The sequence below is a fragment of the Podarcis filfolensis genome (assembly GCF_964270895.1).
Source record: "Podarcis filfolensis genome assembly, chromosome: 10".
Taxonomy (NCBI): domain Eukaryota; kingdom Metazoa; phylum Chordata; class Lepidosauria; order Squamata; family Lacertidae; genus Podarcis; species Podarcis filfolensis.
The window spans coordinates 6,699,056-6,722,852 of NC_139612.1; the positions used below are offsets into that span (position 1 = coordinate 6,699,056).

The 23,797-nt window shown below is 40.4% G+C and overlaps 1 protein-coding gene across 5 annotated transcripts in view; it reads right to left on the reverse strand.

Annotated features, from left to right (window-relative positions):
* ORC5 (origin recognition complex subunit 5) overlaps positions 1-23,797 on the reverse strand; it is a 143,215-nt gene that overhangs the window by 48,132 nt on the left and 71,286 nt on the right. For 3 of the 5 annotated variants that reach the window (XM_083575243.1, XM_083575245.1, XM_083575244.1), the window contains exons 2-8: positions 23,454-23,617; positions 12,957-13,049; positions 11,366-11,560; positions 5,715-5,789; positions 3,005-3,116; positions 1,477-1,607; positions 585-633 (exon numbers count right to left, since the gene is read on the reverse strand). In XM_083575243.1, coding sequence (XP_083431369.1) covers positions 585-633; positions 1,477-1,607; positions 3,005-3,116; positions 5,715-5,789; positions 11,366-11,560; positions 12,957-13,049; positions 23,454-23,617 — 819 coding nt within the window. Of the gene's footprint in view, positions 1-584; positions 634-1,476; positions 1,608-3,004; positions 3,117-5,714; positions 5,790-11,365; positions 11,561-12,956; positions 14,739-20,970; positions 23,618-23,797 lie in introns of those variants that run through there. The other 2 variants (XM_083575246.1, XM_083575247.1) reach the window with 2 other exon arrangements.

The window sequence follows — 23,797 nt, forward strand, 5'->3', positions numbered from 1 at the left end:
CCATGCCCTGCTGACTGATAATTCTATGTCTTACCTCCATCCTTTTAGCTTAAAAGACTCTTCAGTCCTGCCCTTTCCTTGATAATCAGGTCAGACAGAGCACCATCCAATTACCTAACCATTGTTCAAGAGACTGGAATTGCACCTCTTCTCCCTCCCCCATCCCCACCTTCTCACTCATTCTCTCAGGAAAGTATTCCCCTCTCCTTCCTTGGAGATCAGCCCTATGGGTATAACTAAGCTTGCTGTTCAGTTTAACACAGAGTCCAAAAAGCACACTGCATCTTCTAACTATGATTAGACGACTGAGCCTGCCCATGACCCCTAAAGTATTGCACACCCCATTTCCAACAATGATTACCAATTGTGGTTTGGGGAATACACATAAGACTAACTCCACAGCAAGCCCCAAAACTGAAAGAGAACGATGCCCAAGTGAGAGAGAAGACAGGAAGAGCAAATCAGCCCAAGGAGCGCTTCTGATTTGCCTAATCATGGTCAGAAATATATAAAGACTCAAAGCTTTTTATTGCCTCCTCTCTAGAATCATCCACTATTTATTCATATGAACGAAAAACACTCACCCTTTTGCTGGACCACAGGCTCACAGTACTTGGAAAAATTGAGTGCAGCCTGCAAGACAAGCAGTGGTACAACTCGTATCATCCCACATTTTAAATCCTTACATCCCTGGAATTTGAAAGAACCCTGGGACACGTTTTAAAAATATCCCGCCCCTATCCGAAAAGGAGCTGCAACACCCCTCTCCAACCCTGAAGAGAAACAGCTTACAATGAAATTACATGCAAGAGAAATAAAACAAGAAAATGGTAGATGGATTAGTGGCTGCACAGAGCCATAAAAACAAAATAAATCTTTGGCATGGATAAGCAGGACAGTATAATGCCATATCTGGTAACCTGAAGGTCCTGAATGCATGTCCATATTTTAAGACAGGAATGGGGAACCTTTCAGTACTGGAGCCACATAACCTAGTGGGCAACTTTCCAATGGTCACATGCTGGGAGTGCGTGCAACAATGGATATAAGTATCTTTGTACAGTAGGTTACAGTCCAGCCACATAAAAGTCAGAAATTTCTATTTGTGTACCTATTCATCTAGGCGACCAAGAGGCATTAGTACATTTCAAGGATGTTCAGACACAGCAACCATGTCTTTCAGAACTTGCTCAGCTGCTGGTGAGAGAGCTGCGTTATTCCAGCCCCTACATGTAGGCAACAGTTACTTTTATCCATGCAGATCAATAATGTGGCTTTGTGAAGGCTGCAAGCTCGCTGAGCTTCTCTTTCTTGCCTGCCGAGCCGACAACCTAGCAACCTACACCTGGTTACATACTGAGAAATAGCACAGAAACCACATGCTATGTTATATAGGACATTCTAAGAATTCCAAAGCCAGCATCAAAAGCACTATGGCACCACATTCATTATGAAAGCACCTAAGAGATCCCTTACTAGATGTCGGAGCTCCTTCAGGTCCCTGCAGACAGGATAGAAAACGCCAAGTAGAATATTTATATATGCAGCATAAAAATCAAAAGAATACTCCGGAGGATGGTCATGGGACAGAATCTTTTGCAGGTGTCCTGTTTAAATAAAGAGCATTGAAAAACAAAAAGCTGATGAGCACATCATAGAATTGTTCTCAGGCTAAAAATTATGCAGAGAACAAACAATGTATGCACACTTTAGATATACAGTTGTACTTCAGCAGGAAACACCCCTTCTGCCAGAGGGCCTGTAATCCCCTCCTGGCAATTCAGCACTGAACACCTTTTAACCAGTTCTGGGAAATCCAGTAGTAAGGAGTCTCCAACGTGAAAGAACAGCGACTGCCAAAATCACCATGTCTGGTTTCAGGGGGAAGCTTACATGTTTCCAGTCATCTCTCTTCAAGATAAAGGCACACACTTTCAGACTTAGTCAGCTGTGAGTACAGCAATCAAACCTAAACAAACTTTAAGTACCCTAAATCAGGCCAAACTCAGACCAAACTCCAATCAGACCAAACTCCAAGGTTCCCCTTCTGATCAATTTCTTTTTCAGGCCCAGATTTCAGGGTAAAAACAAGTTCTCCATTTCAAATTTGACCCGAGTTGTTAATTCAGTGTAGGTATTGAACTACAGAAAAACATGCACTTTTATGGATTCCAGCTTTAGTCAATACATATTTATAATTTCCAGCTGTCCTATTGTGATATTTAGTTGTTCATTAATTACATAGTATTTTGTTCATAGCTATATTTTTCTGTATTGCTATTTGTAACACTAATGCATTTTAATGTAATCCTTACTGCGTCAAAATTCATCAGTATCTGAATTTAAGAATCTGTGACAAGGCAACAAACAGAGCTACTGTTTACTCTTATGCTTAGGACCTAGTTTAGAACACCAGGAGAGGTGATTTTTTTCTTTTCTTCTAAGCTCCATCCCACCCAACCATGAGCATAAAAAGCTCTTTAATATATATAAAAAGCATTTTGCTGGTGACCAGTTCTGGTAGCTACAACAGTGCTGAAAACCTGGTAATGTGATATGCACTTAAAGAATTCCAAGATTTGGAAGTTTAACTAGCAACATAATTTTTCTCTCACAATGAGTTAGAACCAGCTCTGGATTTCACCATCCTTTTCATAAAACCAGGTTAATTCTCTCAAACCAGGAGTTCTTAATTCCTTGGACTGCAAGGGGTGTGATGTATACACACATACAGAAAATAAAGGTACTAATTATTCGTTCTTCAAAAAGTAGATGTTAAACATCATCCCAACGCCCATCAAATCTAGTATTCTGTTTGCATCCAAGAGTAACTAGCCAGTTCCCTTTGGAAACTTGGAAGCATGTTGTGGAGAGAAGGCAGCTTTCCCTAGTCGGTTTGCCTCCAACATCTGATACTCAGGTATACAGCTTCCATTCACAGAGATTTCGTTTAGCTATTATGTTTAATAGCCACGAACAACCCAAAACAAATGTACTGTGTTACCTATGCTGTAGTCTGGAAAAAACAACGGCAATGGTTCAAGGCATCCTGTAGCTGGACGAAGCAGCTCCCACACAATTTCACTAAGAAGGACCACAGTCACATTTCTCTCCGTCTGGAGGACAGGGGTTGGGGAGGGGAGCGAGAGAAAAGGTGACCTTGTAGCTGCGTTTTTAGTCACAGAAAAACTTGTGAAGTTTCTTTCTAATTGAAACAAACTCATCTGATTCAGCATTTTATTGCAAATTATTTGCATAATCATAAGACCGTAAGCAGCCTAATCAAGCAGCTAATACATCTGCATTTTAAAAAATCCAGTTCTTCTATTGTTGTGTACTATGGCATTTAAGCTAAATAGGGCTGCACATCTTAATTGTCAGGAAGGAGGCTTGTGTTTGCTTGAAAAAGCTTGACTCTTAAATTATTAAAATCTTAGTAAGATAAATGGACAGTCCATCTGTTGGTCAGTTGCTTCCACAACATGCCTATGAGCTCAATTGAGACATAGAATTTTCAGTCTTCAAATTACTGCTCCCTCCTTTCTTGAGCAAGTTCCCTGCAGCAACATGTTCCTAGGATTGTAGCTTGAAAATGAGGGACACAGCATCTGAATTGAGACTTCCTTATCATAGAATCACAGAGTTGGAAGTGACCCTAAGGACCATCTAGTCCAGTGTTAGCCAAACCTGGCCCTCCAGCTGTTTTGGGACTAGAATTCCCATCATCCCTGACTACTGGTCCTGTTAGCTAGGGATGATGGGAGTTGTAGTCCAAAAACAGTTGGCGGGCCAAGTTTGGCCACCACTGATCTAGTCCAACCCTCTACTTCTGAGTAGACATATATAGGATTCCAGCCTCAGTTTCTTTGAATTTACTACCCTACAGTTTCTAACAACACAGATTCGAAGGCATCAGTTTACACTAAGGGCAACTCCACTGACAACCAGAAGACCAGGAATCTAGGCTTCTATAATTAAATCAAATCCATATGGCTTCAGGAAATATAAATGCAGATTTATAAGTGTTTTCACCTACGGAATCAGAGGTGCCAATTGCTGTTCAGGCCTGAATTATTCGGAGGGAGAGAAAATGTGTCTCTTCTCTCTCAAGATACTCACGGAGCTTTACAGATAAAGGTAAAGGGACCCCTGACCATTAGGTCCAGCCGTGGCCGACTCTGGGGTTGCGATGCTCATCTTGCTTTATTGGCCGAGGGAGCTGGCGTACAGCTTCCGGGTCATGTGGCCAGCATGACTAAGCTGCTTCTGGCGAACCAGAGCAGCGCACGGAAACGCCGTTTACCTTCTCGCTGGAGTGGTACCTATTTATCTACTTGCACTTTGATGTGCTTTCGAACTGCTAGGTTGGCAGGAGCAGGGGCCAAGCAATGGGAGCTCACCCCATCGCGGGGATTCGAACCACCGACCTTCTGATTGGCCAACCCTAGGCTCCGTGGTTTAACCCACAGCACCACCCACGTCCCAAGGAGCTTTACAGACATATAGTAAAGTGAGGGAGGCAAAGGCTTTTTAATACCTTTTAACTTACCTACCAAGATTTTAAGGCACTTGTCCTAATCTAGCAGCTGAATATCACATGAAAACAAAGGCATTTCCCATTATTAAGAGAAGAGTTTATGTTTTCAAATCTCACCTTCCATAGCACACAATATGACCTTGCTACATATATCAGTTTCTGAATTAGGATCAATTAGCTTTTCAAGCCTCTTTTGCATATCACTATTGTTCATCATCACACAAAAAATGATAGGTGTGTAGCCATCCTTCCCAAGAGCAGCTCCAGGAATTTTCCAACAAGCTGATCTCTAATTATTCTCCTGGTATGAAAGTTAAGGAGTCTTGTCTGTTTTTCACAATAGTCCTTGGCTCCTACCCTACCAGCAAGATATAAGAATCATTCACTATGCTTCTCTAACCCACTTGAATTGCTGCAAAAGCCAGCATCAATCCAAAGCAAAACACATTTCTTCCTGCAGTCGAAGCCTCACATTTATTACAGTCACATTTGTTACAGTTCATCAGATTATTGCAAAAGAAACACATGAAAGTGCCAAAGCAAGCAACACGCGCATTCTCTATTCCAGTGTGCTACCAAGATTAATGCACATCTACAAAAAATGATCAGTACCGTTTATCAGGTTGCTACATGTACAGGAAACTGGCAGGAAGAGCAACCCTGAACTAGCATTTCAAATGCTCTAGGAGCATATCGTTAACCTCCCTGTCCCAGAAAACAAAAGCAAGGTAAACTGTAACAAGCAATATGAAACATCTACTTTACACAACATAATTCCAAGGTGGAAAGGGGACAATGATGATTCCCTTGTCTCCAACACTGGACCACTGTACACATCACAATAGTTATTGGTTTACCGTGGATGAACAGAAGGCTCCAGGATTGCTCCTCCCATAGCACAAGTGGGAGCCAGCTGTTTTATAGAATGCAGCTGGGGAATGAATAAATGAAGCTGGGGAATGCCTCCAGGTGAGCAAGAAAGCAGTGTACTGTAACTGGAAGAGGGATGGTACTTCTTTCTTTCTTAATGCCCCAGAGTTGCACTGAATAGTGGATTCACCGTATTTCACAGCAGAAATTGGCTCATTGAACCAACGTAGTACATACTAGAAATTTGTTTTATAAGTACCGCTGAAATGAAGTAGCTCAATAAGGATCACTTGGTCAATTTACTTACCAGTTCTTGTAGTCTAAGGAAACCTGGCAAGAGGTTTGTTTCTAGTTCCCTCAGCTGCTCTGCTTTATCCAAAACCTTTAAAACCAAAGAGACATTTTATTACACAAAAGTAACTCATAAGCAATTTAAAACATTTGAATTACTTAAGTCTACTGATTTCCAGAGAGGCTACTCTGAGTAGGATTAATGTTGGTTATCACTTTATATATAAACATGGGATCCTAATCCAAAGAGGAAAATACAATGGTGGATGAATAGACAGCAGGAAAGTGGGATTGAATGTGGTGGGGTGGGATTAAGAGTGACAGAGAAGGTCAGATGAAAAGGATAGTTAGGGAGTAGGACAGAGTTAGAGGAGCTGAAAGCTAAACAGACTAAGAATAATCAGGGAGAGTTAAGCTGTTAAAGAGAATTGTTATGCTAAAACTATGTGTTCTTATCAAATTACCAATAGTACTAGATATTATTTTCCACAAATGAATATATTTACTGAGTTCTACAATTAAGGAAGGTGACCTGAGGAAGACTACATTAGGAGATTTCACTCCACACAGTGCCTTTTAATCACAGAGCCAAGTTTACAAAAGGCTCTCTATACATTAATAGGTAGTGGCAGCAAATTATTTGGAAGGCTATTAAGGGATGTTTGTACTCGATGGGCCACCTAAACAAATTATGCATTCATTTATTTCTCTGTAACAAAACGTATATACCAAATGATTGCAATAAAAACTCTAGGTGGGCCTTAAAGATATTGGCAAACACTTTATACAGAACTTTACGTATGCCATCTAAGTAATCCTTTTAACAACACTGTCAAGAATAGCATGCAAAACGTCCCAGGTTCAATCCCTGGCAGCTCCAGGTAGGACTGGAAATGTCCTCTGGCTGAAACCTTGGACAGCAGCTTTGCCTCTAGTATAGACAATAGAGAACAGCTCCCTATATTCCTGCTCCTTCTATGACCGCCATACTGAGATTGGGGGCGGTGTGTGTGTGTGTTATGGCTTGGCTAAGGCGACCTGGTGGATTCAACAGGGAAAAGGTCACATTAACTGATATGCTACACCAGCTCTTATGTGTTAAAGATAACTAGACTGATGAATTGCAATTCCAAACACAGGAGAGAAGAAACACGAAGGACACGTTGTTCTCAACGCAGGTATAAACACAAAGTTTTTTTGGCACCATCCTTCACCGGGGAAAATGAATCATTTTGAGCCTCATGATTAATCATGATTGTTCAGTACCTGTTCTTGGATTAAGAGAAGCATTTAGAAGCCACTGAAGAGACCATCCATTTATCTTAATTTTCACTGAATTAATTGAGGCTGAAATATCTTAGGTTATTTACGAATGAAACGAAATAGCATAGATTAGTTTTGCCAGCTTGTGCTACCAGAACGCAAGTTCTTCCATCAATCTCCATTTAAACCGCCCCATAATAAATCCAAAGACACAGGTTAATTCACATAAATTGATTTCTCCCCCACTCTTGTCTATTTTCATGCACAGCAGAATGAAATACTCTAATTTAACACTTAATTGTTCTGATTTACCAACATCTTACCCAATAAAATTGATCATTCTGCAATATTTAATGTCCTGCCCTAGTATTTTATTATCTATTTTCAAGTAATTTCAAATATTACGATAAGCAACATTATTAATTCCCAAAAATTGGTTCTAAAACCAGTTAAGTCAAGGGTTGCCCCGCTGTAACATGCTCATCTGACAGCAGTAATCTTTCAGAATCTCACACCACATTTTTAGCACTTAACTATGCTCATTTTATGAGCATAAATTTTATGCTCATTTTATGGTGCTGGAGGAGACTCTTGAGAGTCCTATGGACTGCAAGAAGATCAAACCTCTCCATTCTGAAGGAAATCAGCCCTGAGTGCTCACTGGAAGGACAGATCCTGAAGCTGAGGCTCCAATACTTTGGCCACCTCAGGAGAAGAGAAGACTCCCTGGAAAAGACCCTGATGTTGGGAAAGATGGAGGGCACAAGGAGAAGGGGACAACAGAGGACGAGATGGTTGGATAGTGTTCTCGAAGCTACCAGCATGAGTTTGACCAAACCGCGGGAGGCAGTGGAAGACAGGAGTGCCTGGCGTGCTCTGGTCCATGGGGTCACGAAGAGTCAGACACAACTAAACGACTAAACAACAACAAATGCTCATTTTTCCTGAAGAAAATGGAGGAGGTCCTTTGATGTACTTTGTTTAAATGCATAAAGATACTGTACATTTAAGTAAGCATTTCCTTGACTTCCCACTTGGCACTAATTCTTACGCTAGAAGGGTGGGAGTCTTCAATGTAGGAAGATCTCTTCCACCAATAGCAACTGTCTGAATACTGGACAAGATGACATGGGTCCTTCTCTGCTGGGCAATGATTGGGTGTGAAGAACCCATACAATTGGCCACGCCCACCTGGTGCTTATTTTCAGCAGCAGTATGGGATTTTTGCACCAGGAAGCAGTAAAGGGGAAGTCTCCCTTGAAAATAAGGAATTACTTTACTTTCTACCATCCACTCACCTTGTCGCTACTACCAGCATTATTTTTGATAACATACACCCAAGAGACACAGTCAGAAAACACAATGTCAAATTCACTACCTCTGAATTCAAAGAAATTAAGTGAGCCAAAGATGTTGGGCGCACTCACTAACTTTTTTGGCTGTTTATTTAAACAGCAGACTTGCCTGCCATATCACAAACATCCGTAGAAACATGCCTCAGTTTCAACAGTAATTTACCATGTGGAATATGGTGCTTCTGGCTTGAGAAACCATTGTTGAAAAACTCCCTTGAAGGTGCATGGTTCTTTGGAAAATGGCCAGTACTAACTACAGGCTAATTCATATCTATAGGTGTCACCTCGTAAGTGTCCCACACGAGTGGTGTGGAGCGGCCATCAGGCAGTCCTGATTGTGAAATTTACCACCTAACGTACAGAGTGTGAACATGGCCGTGGCAATCTATGCAATCCTGCAACTGGGCAACTCATTGGAGCCATGTGTGCAGCTTCCAGAAGGTGGCACCAGCTTTACATGCGAGCTCTTCTCAGCCAGTCACAATAGGATTGCTCTTAACGTGAGCCAGTCTTCAACTTAATGCACACAGCCTTTTTCATCTTAGCCTTCGGCCAAAGGCCAGGGCAAACACCTGTCTCAAATTTTTTTGGGAAAAGCACTCGGGTTTGGGACTTTGGTGAGCCTGTAATGGCAAGAAGCAGGGCAGCCACAAGGAATATGTGCCTTAGCCAACCACCTCCCTTACAACCAGTTTAGAGCTACGAAACCTGGATTTAAATATCAAAGCAGGACTGCAGGATCATGCACATATCCTCTTCCCTGATGATAAGCACATTCTCACAGAATAGGAGCAAAGCCAGGTCCACTTTAACCTCCTTTGAAGACATTCACATAAACCAAGGAAGAGGATCAGAAGGAACGCGCAACAGGAGTGGTAGAGTGTATACAATCCCACAGCCCACTCCCAAAACCAGAGATCAACCATAGGCCTGAACAGAGCCTTAGGAACAAAGGAAACTGCCTTATACCAGGTCAGACCAATTTTCTCCCTAGCCTAATACTGTCTGCTCTGGCCAGAATTGACTCTCTAGGATCTCAGGCAGAGATCTTTCGTATCAGTTGTGGTCCTTTTAACTGGAGCTACCCAGGATTGAATCTAAGAACTTCTCTATGCAAAATATGTATTCTGTCGCTAAGCTACGAAGCCCAATATTATTTTCACTGGTGATCAGTGTGACAGAAATCAGGGGGCTCATACCCACGTAAGCATACGTAAGTTTGCAGCCATAAGGGCACAAAACATGACAGTAAAGCCATAGTATAATTACAAAAGTCAAGAGTTAATCCACCATTATAATAGCCAATGTTTAATAGGTATCTGAATGTGTTTCAAAACGTATTGACAGATTTTTATTAGACTCCAGGATGGGCAGTGTACTAGTAGCTTGCTGCATAGAACACCAAAGGAGGGAATGTGGGGTAGGGTGGCAGTGAAGTTACAAGTTGCTCAAAATTAACATAAAATTTTCAGTGTGATATTACTTTCTCAGTTTTCCTCAGAGGTTCAGAATGAGATCTTTCTCTTGAAAGGAATTCATCTATTCCCACTGTGTATCCATTAACGAGTGTTTCTGCATTAACTATTTTTCATACAAAGTAGTACAATAATCTTTCACCCACATTTCCTTTCTCCTCCATCTACTCTTCACAGACAATGTAGAATTATGTTGCCCAATTAATTTTTCATTGCTCTAGTTATACGTACACACTACATTATTTATTCAAGTGCGCTTAAAGCTTTTACAACAAAAACCCCAGATTTTCATCTTGCCCCTAGACTATAAGATTCATAAAATTAACAGCCTGTTATTCATAGGAGCTAATTCCCCTCCCCAAACCACAAACTTTATGCTAGCCTACCCAAACCTTCCCATTTACATTAGCTGCCCCACTTAATAGCTTTATAGTACAAACCCTTCAGTAACAGTTAGTTGGTTGTCTGAGTTGATAATGTTTGTTCCCCTTCCCACACTTGGCTAAAATAAACATTGATATGTCCCATCCTCATTCACCTTTACATAGTCAATTATTAAATCAGGGAGTTTAAAAATATGCCACAGAGAGCCCTATGATTCCTTGGAAGTAAATATGAGATTGCTCAATCAGAAGATCACAATGGTGGACAGACATTTTTAAAAGGCACCACCACTTACCTTCCATTCTAATATACAGCTGCAGCAAAGTTTTGGATGTGTTCTATGCTGCATTCTTAGCTCACGTTAGGCAATGGAGAGGTCAAACTGGCCAGAACAGTGTCCTACATGAATGGGCACCTTAGAGCTACAGTGAGCAGAAGGTGGATCTCTGGATGCAATGAAGCTGACCAGCAAGAATTTCTGACTCCCAGTTGCTCAACAAACAAAATACTGTAGATTCCACAATCCTGAAGTCAGCCCAGTGCTGACCTAGAGCATGACTCCTGCAATATGTGGGATGTTCCTTAACAAGCAAGACAGTGCAGGAAAAGTTTTGGTTGGATGTAAATTTTCCCTTCCAGTGCCAAAGGAAGACAACCTCTGGGTCTAACACAAAACATTAAGGTAAGAATGGGAAATCTATTTAATTTCCATTGCCAACAGAAGCTTCAACAGTCTTGAAAGCTGCTACTGAACTCATAAAGCAGTTGGGTTTTGTTTAAGTTGTGAAGAAACTTCCTAAATGGATGGCGGCAATGTATAGAAAACACTTTAAAAAGTAGTTGAACTTGTCTGCTCTATCTAAAGAACAACGTATCTTCCTAAATTCTAAAATTACTGAAGATGATCTCAAGCTAGCTATAAAAAACCCTGAAAACCAATAACACATCAGGCATAGATGGGTTTTCTTAAAATTTCTTCAAGAAGTTTAAAGAACTTACGGGAGGAAGAGGAAGCCCACCTGCCCCTGCCAAGGAGACGGGCCTGCTTCAGTCGCCTTAGCAACTGCCTTCTTCCTCCTCCCCACCTCCTTTACGAAACTGTAAAACACCATCATATTGCTGGCAGTGTATTACAATGTTGGAAAGCAGATATCACCCAGCCCTAAACCCAGGTGACCTTTCAAACTTACCACATACAAAGTTTGTTTCTGCAGATCAGGTGTCATAGTTGCCTGCTTAAATAAACGTATGAAATCGTTGAACGTATCACAGAACGGAAGAGGATATTCTTCCTTAGAGGAAAGGCTTTGTAACTGTCTCAAAATTTCTTCTAGAAGTAGTCTTGAAGTGAAACATTCAACACAGTTCACAAACACATGAGGCAGCTAAGGAGAAAGAAAATGGCATTAATGCTGTTACAAGAATTTGCAGAGAATACCACCAGCAGGTTTTTTTTGTTTTGCTTTCTTAAAAAAAGAAAAAACCAACAACCTGAGAGATTCATTCACATTTCTTGACATAATTACTTCTCAATGAGGACTGCTTGCTAACAAACATGCAAGTATTTCAGTACTAAATATTGAATGATTGGACTTCATGTATGAAGACGAAATAATTATTACATTTGTTGCCATTTCAATGTATTCTACACACAGTGGGAAGTTCATGAAAGTGAATCCAATAAACAACTACAGTGGACCCTCGGGTTATGTTACCTTCGGGTAACATAACTTTCGGGTTGCGAATGCAGCAAACCTGGATGTGTATACTTCTGGGATTCGCCGCACGCGCATGTGCAAAAGCACTCTGCGCATGCTCAATTGCACCCCGCGCATGCGCAAGAAGGGCACCTCCGGTTACGAAGCTTTTGGGATACGGCCGGGATGGATCCCATTCGTAACCAGTATTATACAATGTCAACCACAAATTCACTACCACTCCCTCTAGCTGTAAACAAGGTTAGAGAAAGTTAAGGAGAACATGGCACAAAAGCAGCAGCAACATTATCTGATAGGCCCCCAAATGAGGGCCATAGAGCATCACAGGGCAAGTTGAGAGAGGCTAAAAAGATGTTAAAACGCACAATATGACCCATCCAAAACATTACAAGTACTTAATACGGATTGTTAAGATATGGTTTAAGCACAGCATGAAGCTGAAACCAGTAAGTTTTTTCTTAGTTCACTCTTGTTCTGAAGAGTTAGCCCTTGTCTTATCATTCATGTCACCTCAACCCCACATGGATCATCAACAGGGCCAGCACAAGACATATTGATGCCTGAGGCACAGTAGCATTTGACTCTCCCCTCCCAAGGCCACTCAAAGTCAATCAAGTTATTTTGGCACCTAAGGCAGAAAAGCTCACAAGGGCCTCTCCTACTTCCTGCCAGTAGAAATACAACAATAATAAATTAAATAACTAACCATCTGCTGCCCTTTCTTGACAGACAAAATAAATTACCACCTTCAGGTATGCCTAATGATAGGGTTGGACATGTACTGTCACTATAGCCAGTACCTGACACTGCCAGAGGTAGGGCAAATGCAGAAATACAACAGTACTAAGTTACAGTTGATTTGTAGGGGCAAACAGAGCTTTGCTTCCTTGTATTCTTTGCTGCCTAAGCCAAGGCCCGATGTACCATGTTATCTGGGGACAGTCAAGAATGGTTTTCTTGAGGAAACAGGAAAGATGAACAAACTGATGGTTTCAGAGGATTTTTTAAAACAAAACTTGAAAGCATTTCCCAATATACAGTTTGAATCCATTATTCTTCTTACCTCTAAGGTTTTCAGAAGAGTCTGCATCACATAAGTCTTCCCACTGGATGTGTGTCCATAGATAAAAAGGGCTGGGAAGCTCAAATGCTGTCGCTGGACAAAAATTATATATATATTTAGTGTTTGTTTTATTTCTTTTCTTTTCTTTTAAAGCACACTGGCCTTTCTTCAATCAAAAGATGTACAGAACTTTGACTCATCAAGTTTTTGGCTAGATGAAAAGTTGAAGAATGAAGGGTTCGCTAAAAATGCAGCGACTAAGATCCACCAGGACAGCTTATCCCTTTGATTTTATAATCCATCAAAATACAAGGAAGCTCGGTTCAAAAGAATGACTGGCCTGAAGCCCAGCACTGAAACTCCCAAGATATTACAAGTCAAGAGATTGGCCTGTTTGGTAACAGTACCCAAGGCTCCATGACAGAAAGCCTTTAATATGGAGCATACGGATAGCTTTTCAAAAACATCACTGTGAGAGTTTGTAATTGTAAGCTGCTTCGAAAGCCAATCGCAGCTAAAAGCAAGAAACAAATACAATAAACTTGTTGAGTCATAGGCCATGTTCACACATTAACAGTAAGTCAAGAACCTTGGCTGAATTAGCCATACTGTGCACAACCTATGTAATGGTGCATGCAGCCCAATGGCTAGTTTCACACAAGCAGGTAAACGTACTAGTTAGGAGACAACTTCTGAACCCAAGTGCTGGGAGGGCAACTCCTTGGGTGCTGGTAAGGGCGCCAGGGCTATGAGGGGATTGATAAAGCAGAGAGTCTGTGTGCAGATGTTTTGTGTGCTTGTGCTTACTGAATGGGATGGGTGGGTTTTTTCAATATATGCAGTGAAGGGAGTAGGCTGAGTGACACAGTTTTAGGGTGATCTTCCAATTAAAATGGTTTCCAAGAAATGGCTTTGTGATCTGGAGTTCCTAGGTGAGTTACTTATCTTTTAGCCTCACTAGTGACCAGCTATGCCCACCACAGTGGCTGTTTTGTGAATGGGCCTGCCCCCCACCATGGCAGCCAATACAATTTTGCAGAACTCCAAATGTGCTCACAGGCTCTACAAAATTGGAGACACCAGAACTAAATAGAGAATGCTTTTTCAGTATGTGGCTAAATACCTTCAAAGAGAAAATAAGTCAATGATTTGCAATTCTGAGGTCCTGGCACTTAATTGCATAAATTCTCTCTCTCTCTCCCTCTTCTTAGCAAGAAACTTGCTTCCTTTTTTTTTTCAATTTACAGAAAGAGTTGCATATCCAAACCACTGATTATTAAGTCAATATCTTGCTTCTTAACCATTTTTAAATATTTTCTGGAAATTGTTCTGAGTTGCTTTTCCAGTCCACAAGCTATTGCACTGAGCTATCTGAGGCTGAGAAAGTCTTAGATGTACTGCATGATGTACTGCAAATACAGCAAAATGATAATTGTACAGGTTCATAAACTTACATGCTGACATGATGGTAACAAGAGGAAAAAGGGTGATTCCTAATGAATCAATCCGAAACCCGCATTGGAATTCATAGTTTTATTGTTCATCCAATCTTCAATCAATAAACACTTTATGTATGGTAGGGCAGCTGGTCTGAACACACTTATCACTCATACAAAAAAACTTCTTTAGTAATATATATATGCACATCTGTACTAAATTTTTTCAATCCTTCCATGTATTCATTGCTGTGCACACCCAAGGAGGAGACAGGATGATGAGTGGCTACTGTCCCACCTTGCTAAATCTGATATTGTCTACACTGGCCCCACAATGAGTAGTTTTCTAAACAATGAAATTTCAAGGACTTCCGGAGGCGGCGCGAAACCGTGATGGCGGACCTCTTCGAGTTCTGAAGAGGGGCACCGCAGAAAAGGGTTGTTCGCGACGGCGCAGCGGCAACCCATCAAGATAAACCACGGGCAGAGTGAGTCCGTGGCCGTGGGACCCGGCGGGCACCTGGAGCGACCCCGAAATCACAAAAGGAACCCCGTAAGGGGCTCCGGAGTGAAGGAGGGGGAGCGGTGCTGTGGGTTCATCGCTCTTTCTGCGGAGGCGAAGCCGCGCGGCTGTCACGGATGAGCGCTGACCTTTCTTCCAAGAAACATCGGGCTGAAACATCAAACCCGTGAGTAAGGACCCAAGATCCTACAAATTAATTTGGAAAATTTGGCTAAAAACGGGAGATGAGAAAGAGGAAGTCCGTCTTCCGGCACTGCTTTCAAGATCAAAGCAGACGGTCTAAAGAGCGGAAAGCGCTGTGAACAGGGAAGCTTTAAAGCTTTAAACTGGGACTTTCGTGCACATTTGAATTTTCCTTTTAAAGAATAAATACAGCATAAATTTGACCTGGAGCGGTCCCCCAAGGGGCAAGGGAAGATTCTAACCCCAAATTCCCGGGTGGCCGGATAAAGTTGTTTAAACTGCGGAACTGTTGCAAACTTCCAGATACTTTTGTAACTGGAGAGTGTAATTTTGAGCTTACTTAGCTGAAGTGGATACAATTGCAGGCACCTTGCTGGAACTTTGTTACATGTTTAAAAGTGCTCTGCAGGACTTTTTTCTTAGTGTGCTGGAACTAATTTGCCTTTAAAATTGTTTTTAAAGTTGGAACAAAGGGACTTTAATGGCGGAAAAGTTATCTTCTTCTTACTAAAACTTTGGTGGCACTCCCCCCAGAGGACATTGGGAATATAGAGGCCTGGGAAAAGTTTTTCTGTTTATCTTCTCTCAATAGACTGTTTTTAATTTTGGGCTTGCCTTTCCCATGGGACTACAACATTTGACCTTGAACATTGACTGATGAGTGGCACAGGAAAGACAAGAGCAGCCAAAGCTAAAGAAGCTAAGGAGAAAGAGAAAGCAAAAAAGCAAGCACAGCTTTTGCAAACAACTTTAACTCAGGGACGTAGATTATCAGTTCCAGCTGTGCTTGCGACACAAAAAGTAGAAACCGAAAAGCCTGAAAGATCTGAAGAGGAAGATATGGCAGCAGGAGGAGCTGAGGGAATACTGAAACAAGTTTTGGAACAATTGTCAGCAATAAATCAAAAAATTGATAACCAATCAATAAAAATTGATCTAGCAACATCCTCGATCCAGAAATTGACAGATCAGGTTTCCCAACATAACCTAGCAATTGAAAAATTGCAAGGAGCAACAGAAGAGAATCGTAAACTGGCAGGGGAAGCCGCTCAAATTGCAACATCAGCTAAAAAAGAAGTCGAGGAAGTTAAAGCGGAAGTCAAGCCTCTCCATAAACAGATAGGGGACCAACAAACCTATCTCTCGTTGGTGGAATTGAAAAATCGCGAGACCAACCTCAGGCTAAGGGCAGTCCCAGAAATTGAACAAGAAGATCTGATTGGACTTTTGACAACAGAGTTTACAAAGTTCTGGGACTTAAAAGAAGAAAGTGATTTCAAAATTGTATCGGCTTTTCGGTTGGGAAGATTAGTAAGAAAAGACAGGTCCAGAGACTGCTTAATAGCTTTGAGATCAAGGGAAGAGAGAGACAAAATACTAGGCCTACATTTCAAAAACTCAATTGTGATACAAGAGAAAAGGGTGGAAATTTACCGAGATATTCCTAAACAGTTATTGGACTTGAGAGCCACCTATTCAGAATTGGCTAAGTTGCTGAGACTCAACACAATTCCTTATAGGTGGGAGTTCCCACAAGGGCTATCATTTACTTACAAACAGAAGAAGGTTAAAATAAGATCACCAGAGGACCTACAAAAGTTCCTGCACGACCACGGAGAAGATCTCCAAAAAGAAGCAGCAGCTAATTGGCCTATACTCAACCCAGGTGGAGCAACACCTGCACCTTCGGAACCAGAGGAGAAAGAAGACACACCGCTCTAGGTGTGGCAGAATAGTTCAGGATGTCTCTGCGGCTACTCAGTTGGAATATAAATGGCGGAAATTCCCCGGAGAAAAGAAGGAGGTTATTTCACATATTGAAGAAAGAACAATTGGACATTATTTGCTTACAAGAAACCCATGTGACCAGGCTCCACAGGAAGGTTTTGGTTAATAAAAGACTAGGCCAAGAATTTATTTCGTCTGACAAAGTAAAGAAAAGAGGAGTGGTGATTTATGCCAAGGAGAGCCTGACACCAAAATTTTTATTTAAGGATGAACAAGGAAGAATTTTGGCAATTGAAATTCAAACCCAAGGAGAAAAAATATTGATATTAGGAATTTATGCCCCAAATGACGGGAAATTAGAATTTTTCAAGAAGCTGCATGAGACGCTGCTGGACTATCTGGATTATGCTAACATCATAATGATGGGAGATATGAATGGAGTGGTGTCTACACATATGGATAAGTCTTACAACCAGAACTTAACATCAGACGGCAGACTGCCTAAAACTTTTTTCGAATTGACTGACAATCTGGATTTGATCGACATATGGAGGACAAAGAACCCCCTAGGTAAAGAAGGAACTTTTTTCTCTGAGGCCCACCTGTCCTGGTCAAGGATCGACCAAATCTGGACTTCCAGGGGGCTGGCACCTAAGACTAAAAAGGTGGAAATCTGCCCAAAAACATGCTCCGACCACAACGCCTTGAAAATAGAACTTAGATTAACTCAACCCGGTTCCTTCAGATGGAGAATGAATGACACACTACTAAGAGATCAAGAGATTGTGAAAAAGGCCCAAAAAACATTAAAGGATTATTTTGAGATAAATCTGAATACTACAGTTGAAAAAAGAACGATTTGGGATGCAAGCAAAGCTGTTATGAGAGGGTTTCTGATACAACAGAATATAATTAAGAAAAAACTCTGGAAAGGAAAGAAGGACAAAATACTGGAGAAAATACACCAAGGAGAGAAAAAACTGAGAACCAAACCAAAGTCCAAGGAGGTGCTGAGAGAAATTAAATTCCACCAAGCAGAATACTCAAAATTGATCAATCAGGAGATTGAATGGAAAATAAAACAGATGAAGCAAAGATCCTTTGAATCAGCAAATAAATGTGGAAAGCTGCTAGCTTGGCAGCTGAAAAAAAGACAAAAGCTAAATACGATAACAAATCTAGAGATTGATGGAAGGATAGTACAGAAACCAGAAGAAATTAGGAAGTGTTTCCACAGATACTTCAAAGAACTGTATGCACAGGGGCCCCAGAAAGAATCAGAGATAGATCAATTTTTAAAGATAAATGGACTATCAAAAATAACTCAAGATAAAAGATCAATCTTGAACTCTACAATAACCTCACAGGAAATTGAAGGTGCCATTCAGAACATGCAACTAGGCAAATCTCCAGGCCCGGATGGGCTTACCTCCAAATATTATAAGGTTCTGAAGGACTATTTGATACAACCTTTGTTGGAGGTATGCAACCAGATCATGGATGGGAAGAGGGCACCAGAAACGTGGAAAGAAGCCTTCATCACATTGATACCTAAGTCAGAATCTGAAAAGACTCAGCTTAAAAACTACCGTCCTATCTCACTCCTAAATGTGGATTACAAAATATTTGCAGACATTTTGGCAAATAGACTTAAAAAAGTTTTAAATGAAGTAATTCATAAAGACCAAGCAGGCTTTCTCCCTGGTAGACATTTATATGAGAACACTAGAAACATCATTGACATTTTAGAACTTTTGCAGACTAACAGGAACACAAGGGCGGTGTTAATTTTTATTGATGCGGAGAAAGCTTTTGACAACATATCTTGGATGTTTATGAAGAAGAACTTGGAAGGGATGGGAGTAGGACGGGGGTTTGAGAATGGATTACATGCAATCTATTCAGAACAAAAAGCTAAATTAATAGTGAACAATGTGGTGACGGAGGAATTTAAAATTGAAAAAGGGACACGACAAGGGTGCCCTCTATCCCCTCTGTTATTTATTTCAGTCCTGGAGGTGCTACTGAATATGATCAGAGAGGACCGGTTGGTACAAGGGATAGAGGTCGGAGTGAAACAATATAAACTGAAAGCTTTTGCAGATGACCTAGTTTTGACACTGCAGGAGCCAGAATCCAGTACAAAAAAAGTTCTTGAACTTATATCTGAATTTGGTCGGGTGGCGGGATTTAGGTTGAATAAACAAAAAACTAAGGTTCTGACCAAAAATTTAACAATTACAGAAATAGAGGGGTTTCAGAGAGAAACAGAGCTGAATGTGGTTAAAAAAGTGAAATACCTTGGGATCTATTTGTCCTCCAAAAATTTGAATTTATTTAAGGATAATTATGAGAAATGTTGGTTGGAAGTTAAAAAGGATTTAGAAATTTGGTCAAGATTGAAACTTTCCTTGTTGGGAAGAATCGCAGCTATAAAAATGAATGTGTTGCCGAAAATGTTATTTTTGTTTCAAACCTTACAGATCGTGGACAGAGTGGATTGCTTTGGAAAATGGCAGAAGGATATATCTAGATTTATCTGGCAGGGCAAAAAGCCCCGAATAAAGTTCAAAATATTAACAGATTCAAAAGAAAGAGGGGGGTTTGCCCTGCCGGACCTGAGGTTGTACTATGAAGCTGCAGCCTTCTGCTGGTTGAAAGATTGGTTCTTGTTGGAAAACACTGATGTCCTAGATCTGGAAGGTTTTAATAATGCTTTTGGTTGGCACGCATACTTATGGTACGACAAGGTTAAAGCACATAAATTGTTTAAAAGCCACATTGTCAGAAAAGCAATTTTTGCAGTCTGGATGAAATATAAAGACTTACTAGAGAGTAAAACTCCGAGGTGGTTATCACCAGTGGAGGCCAAGGCCCGAAAAAGACCCAATATGGAGGCCTACTGGCCGAAATATTGGGAACTAACTGAAAAAATTGGAGACAATTGGAAGTTGCAGAGCCAGGATAAACTAAAAAATAAGGTGCGAGATTGGCTACATTATGCTCAAATTCAAGAGGTTTTCAAAATGGATAAAAAAGTTGGTTTCCAGGTGGAAAAGTCGAAACTAGAGACAGAATTGTTAGAACCAAAGACAAAGCTGTTATCTAGAATGTATAACTTGCTGCTTATGTGGAATTTACAGGATGAGACAGTTAAATCTGCTATGATTAAATGGGCACAGGATGTTGGACACAACATTATGTTTGAAGACTGGGAAAGGTTATGGAACACCGGAATGAAATTCACGGCAAGTACTGCCTTGAAGGAAAACATTATGAAAATGATATACCGGTGGTACATGACCCCAGTCAAGTTAGCTAAGATACATCACCTGTCTGACAATAAATGTTGGAAGTGTAAGGAAGCAGAGGGGACTTTCTTTCACCTCTGGTGGACATGCCCAAAGGTTAAGGCTTTCTGGGAAATGATTTATAATGAGTTGAAAAAGGTATTTAGGTATACCTTTCCCAAGAAACCAGAGGCCTTCCTGTTGGGCATGGTGGACCAGAAAGTGTTAAAGAAGGACAGAGCTTTGTTTATGTATGCTAGTACAGCAGCAAGAATACTCATTGCAAAGAACTGGAAGACACAAGATTTACCCACGCTGGAGGAATGGCAGACGCAGTTGATGGACTACATGGAGATAGCTGAACTGACCGGCAGAATCCGAGATTTGGATGTAGAAACAATTGAGGCGGACTGGAAAAAGTTTAAAGACTACCTGCAAAAGTATTATAAACTGTATGAATCTTAAGATTGTGCATGATTTGGAAAGGATACGCTTTAGCAATCATGATTAAGTAAATAGTAAATCAAGTGATAAAAGAGAAAAGGAGATAATATGAATTGAACATGTTACGTTTATTTTAAAGGTATAAAAATTGTGATATAATATATTGAATTTAGATACATAACATGTAAAAGTTACAATAAGGTAGGACATAAGGTAATAAATTGCTGACAAGGTTAATATAAAGAACGCAGAATCGGAAGGGGTGGGGAAGTCCAAGTTGGGATTTATTTTTGTTTTGATTTTTATTGGTTTGTTATAAAAAAAAAAAAAAAAAAAAAAAAATGGTTTCTTGTAAACTCCTCATTTGCTTGCAATGTACAAAATTTGGAAAGAAACGCAATAAAAAATACTATTAAATAAACAATGAAATTTCAAGTTCAATCAAATTATGTATCACTTCACACAGAAGGGGTCCTGAAACGATTTACAAAACCCTACAGAACAAAATCCATTAAAATGAAGCAAAAATACAGCTGTTCACCCACAACAAAAACCACCCAACATAAACATGTGACCTCCTGCCACCTTATCAAAGGTTCTGTTTCAGTAAAGTATTTCCAGCAGTTATTCATTCATTCTCTGCAACACTAACTATTCAAAGCAAATAACTGTATACTGGCAATTTTCAACGCATCAAAAGTTATTTTAATTGTTGAGGGCAATATAAACACTCAACAAGGAAAAAGCAACACCACACACAAATCATTAGTACTGCTTGGGAATGAAGCAAAAGAAAAATAGGGGAAAAAAACTATTTTGAAGATACAATGCTACCTGTAGACATGTTCCTGTAACAACTGTTCAGACACAAGTATATTGTACACAGTGATAATTTTAAAGATAAACTGGTAGACGAAAGAGTATAAACCGATAAAAATGTTTCTGGAATGAACACCATTTGAATAACTATTACATCCACGTCTTTCAGTTAACTAAGTTCAAGCTAAATGCCTGGGTAGACCAACAAGTGTTGCAATGTTTCCTGAAAGCAGGGTTGAAAATTTCATTCTTCAAGGATTACTAGGAGAATCCCTGGAAATTACTGAGATAATCAAAATCATCTCCATGGTTGAAAAATGTAACCTTTCATTTAAAAACAATCTGTACGTCTAGCACTCATGCTGAATACATCAGTACAGCAAGCTTCAGAAGACTGTCAGGCAAAATTAAATGCTGCAGCAGACTGCCGACATCAATTTCCATACCGTGAACCAAATGACACATTATTCTCCTTAACGGCTTGTAGGGATATTATATTTAATTACAGATAAAGGTAACAACTTCAACTATGCCACAGCCCATATTAATCAATGCAGGAGTTGCTGCTTATATAAGACAGGAGAGGGGAATAGCAGAGTATTACCCTCACAGTTTCTGCTTGAAGCGATGCTCTTCCCGTTATTAACATAAGCCAAAGAATGTTTGTGTTTTAAAAAGACCTTTTGCATAAAGAATGAGCTGTGAGCCAAGAATTCCCCACTTCATATCTCACCTATCATGAATCCATACATAGGCCACTATCTTTTTGGCAGTGTGCCCCATTTGAAATACGAGGATAATGTTGCCCTACTTAGCATAGCTTTATAAGGATATTAACATTCTGCAAGTAAGTTAGAAAGCACTACATGAAGATAGCTCTTTGTATAACAATTTGCTTGCCAAGGAAAGCACGCATTTCACAGAAGTCCCATACACTGTAAAAAAACCTGGAACGTGTTCTAACACCACAGGTCATGTGGAGTAGTGGTCAGGCACACTGGGCCTTACCATTTCTAATCTGAACTGAGAAGGCATCCTAGAACGAACACATCATAGTACCCTATACCTACAGCACAGGAAAAACGTCAATGCAGTGGAACTTCAGTTTTCGAATGTCTCCGTTGGCAAACGCTTTGATTTTTGAACGTCGTAAACCCGGAAGTAAATGCTTCAGTTTTCGAACACTTTTCGGAAGTCGTACATGCCACGTTTTGAGCTTTCGGTATTGTTTTTTTGCATTTTGAGGCTTCTGTATTGAGTTTTTGGTTTTCAAACGTTTCAGAACTCGAACAGTCTTCCAGAACAGATTACGTTCAAAAACCGAGGTCCCACTGCCTTTCAGGAAATCTTGGTCCACTGATAACTTTTTTTCAAATTAAGGAATTCCTGGTAACCACTGAGATACCACAAAGTCTCCACAAACACAGCTGGGGATACAGAGATACTGTATGTGGAGTACTTAAGGAACAGCGCTACATAAATAGTACACATTATTCCCTAATTACCTATTCAGATAAATAAATGTCAAAAGAAGGCCTTGTTTGTACATTAGAATTTAACAGAATCACTACTGAGTTTTGTATGGCAACCTTTAAAAAAAAGAAGAAAAAAGGCCTGACTAGTCTACATTTTCTTGTAAACTCCTACTGGTAGCCAGGGGAAGAAAAGCAGCAATACAAAACTGATACATTAAAAACAACCATAACTGCATTTCTTTGCACTTAAGAGAGACGTGCATGAGTTAATCCCTTGTGTTATGAAAAAACACATGTGGTTAACTCAGGTATGTATCTCTGAGTTCAAAGAACTCCTAAAGGACATGCTAAGGTAATAGTAAAGACTTGCGAAAGGTCAGAGACCTTCAGTTAAAGTAGAATTTGAACCCAGGCCTTCCTGGGCCAACTGTGGTATATCCACTTCAGCTTTACTACCTGACAGAAGCAAAAAACCCAAAACAAAACACTGTTTTCCTGTCCAGTAAGAAGTATGTTCCCTGAAAAGCAGACTTTGAATACAAAAATAAGGCCAAGTATCTTAAAGGGCAATTAAAAAAAAGAAAATTAGAAAGTGCTACCTCTCCGAAGATTGATAACAAGGTGGACACTTGAGATTCCCGAAAAAGCACCAAGCTTTCCAAGCGAAGTAACGTCGCTTCTGGATATTCTGGATGTTTGAAAACAGGCATTTTAACTTCTGTCTCTGTGTCTTGCAACTTCCAGGATTGCGAGGCGGGCAGGTCTGTTAAGGGAAACATGAAGCGACAACCTGATTCTCACGTTATAGCACAGCGTTTCAGCAGCAGCAACAGTAGTAATAATAATAATAACTGAAGGAAATACTGCAGCCCAGTCGTCCACCTGAACCCCAAAATGACAGTGGTCTGGGCCATGGTAAAAAAATTAAAATAAATGTGAGATT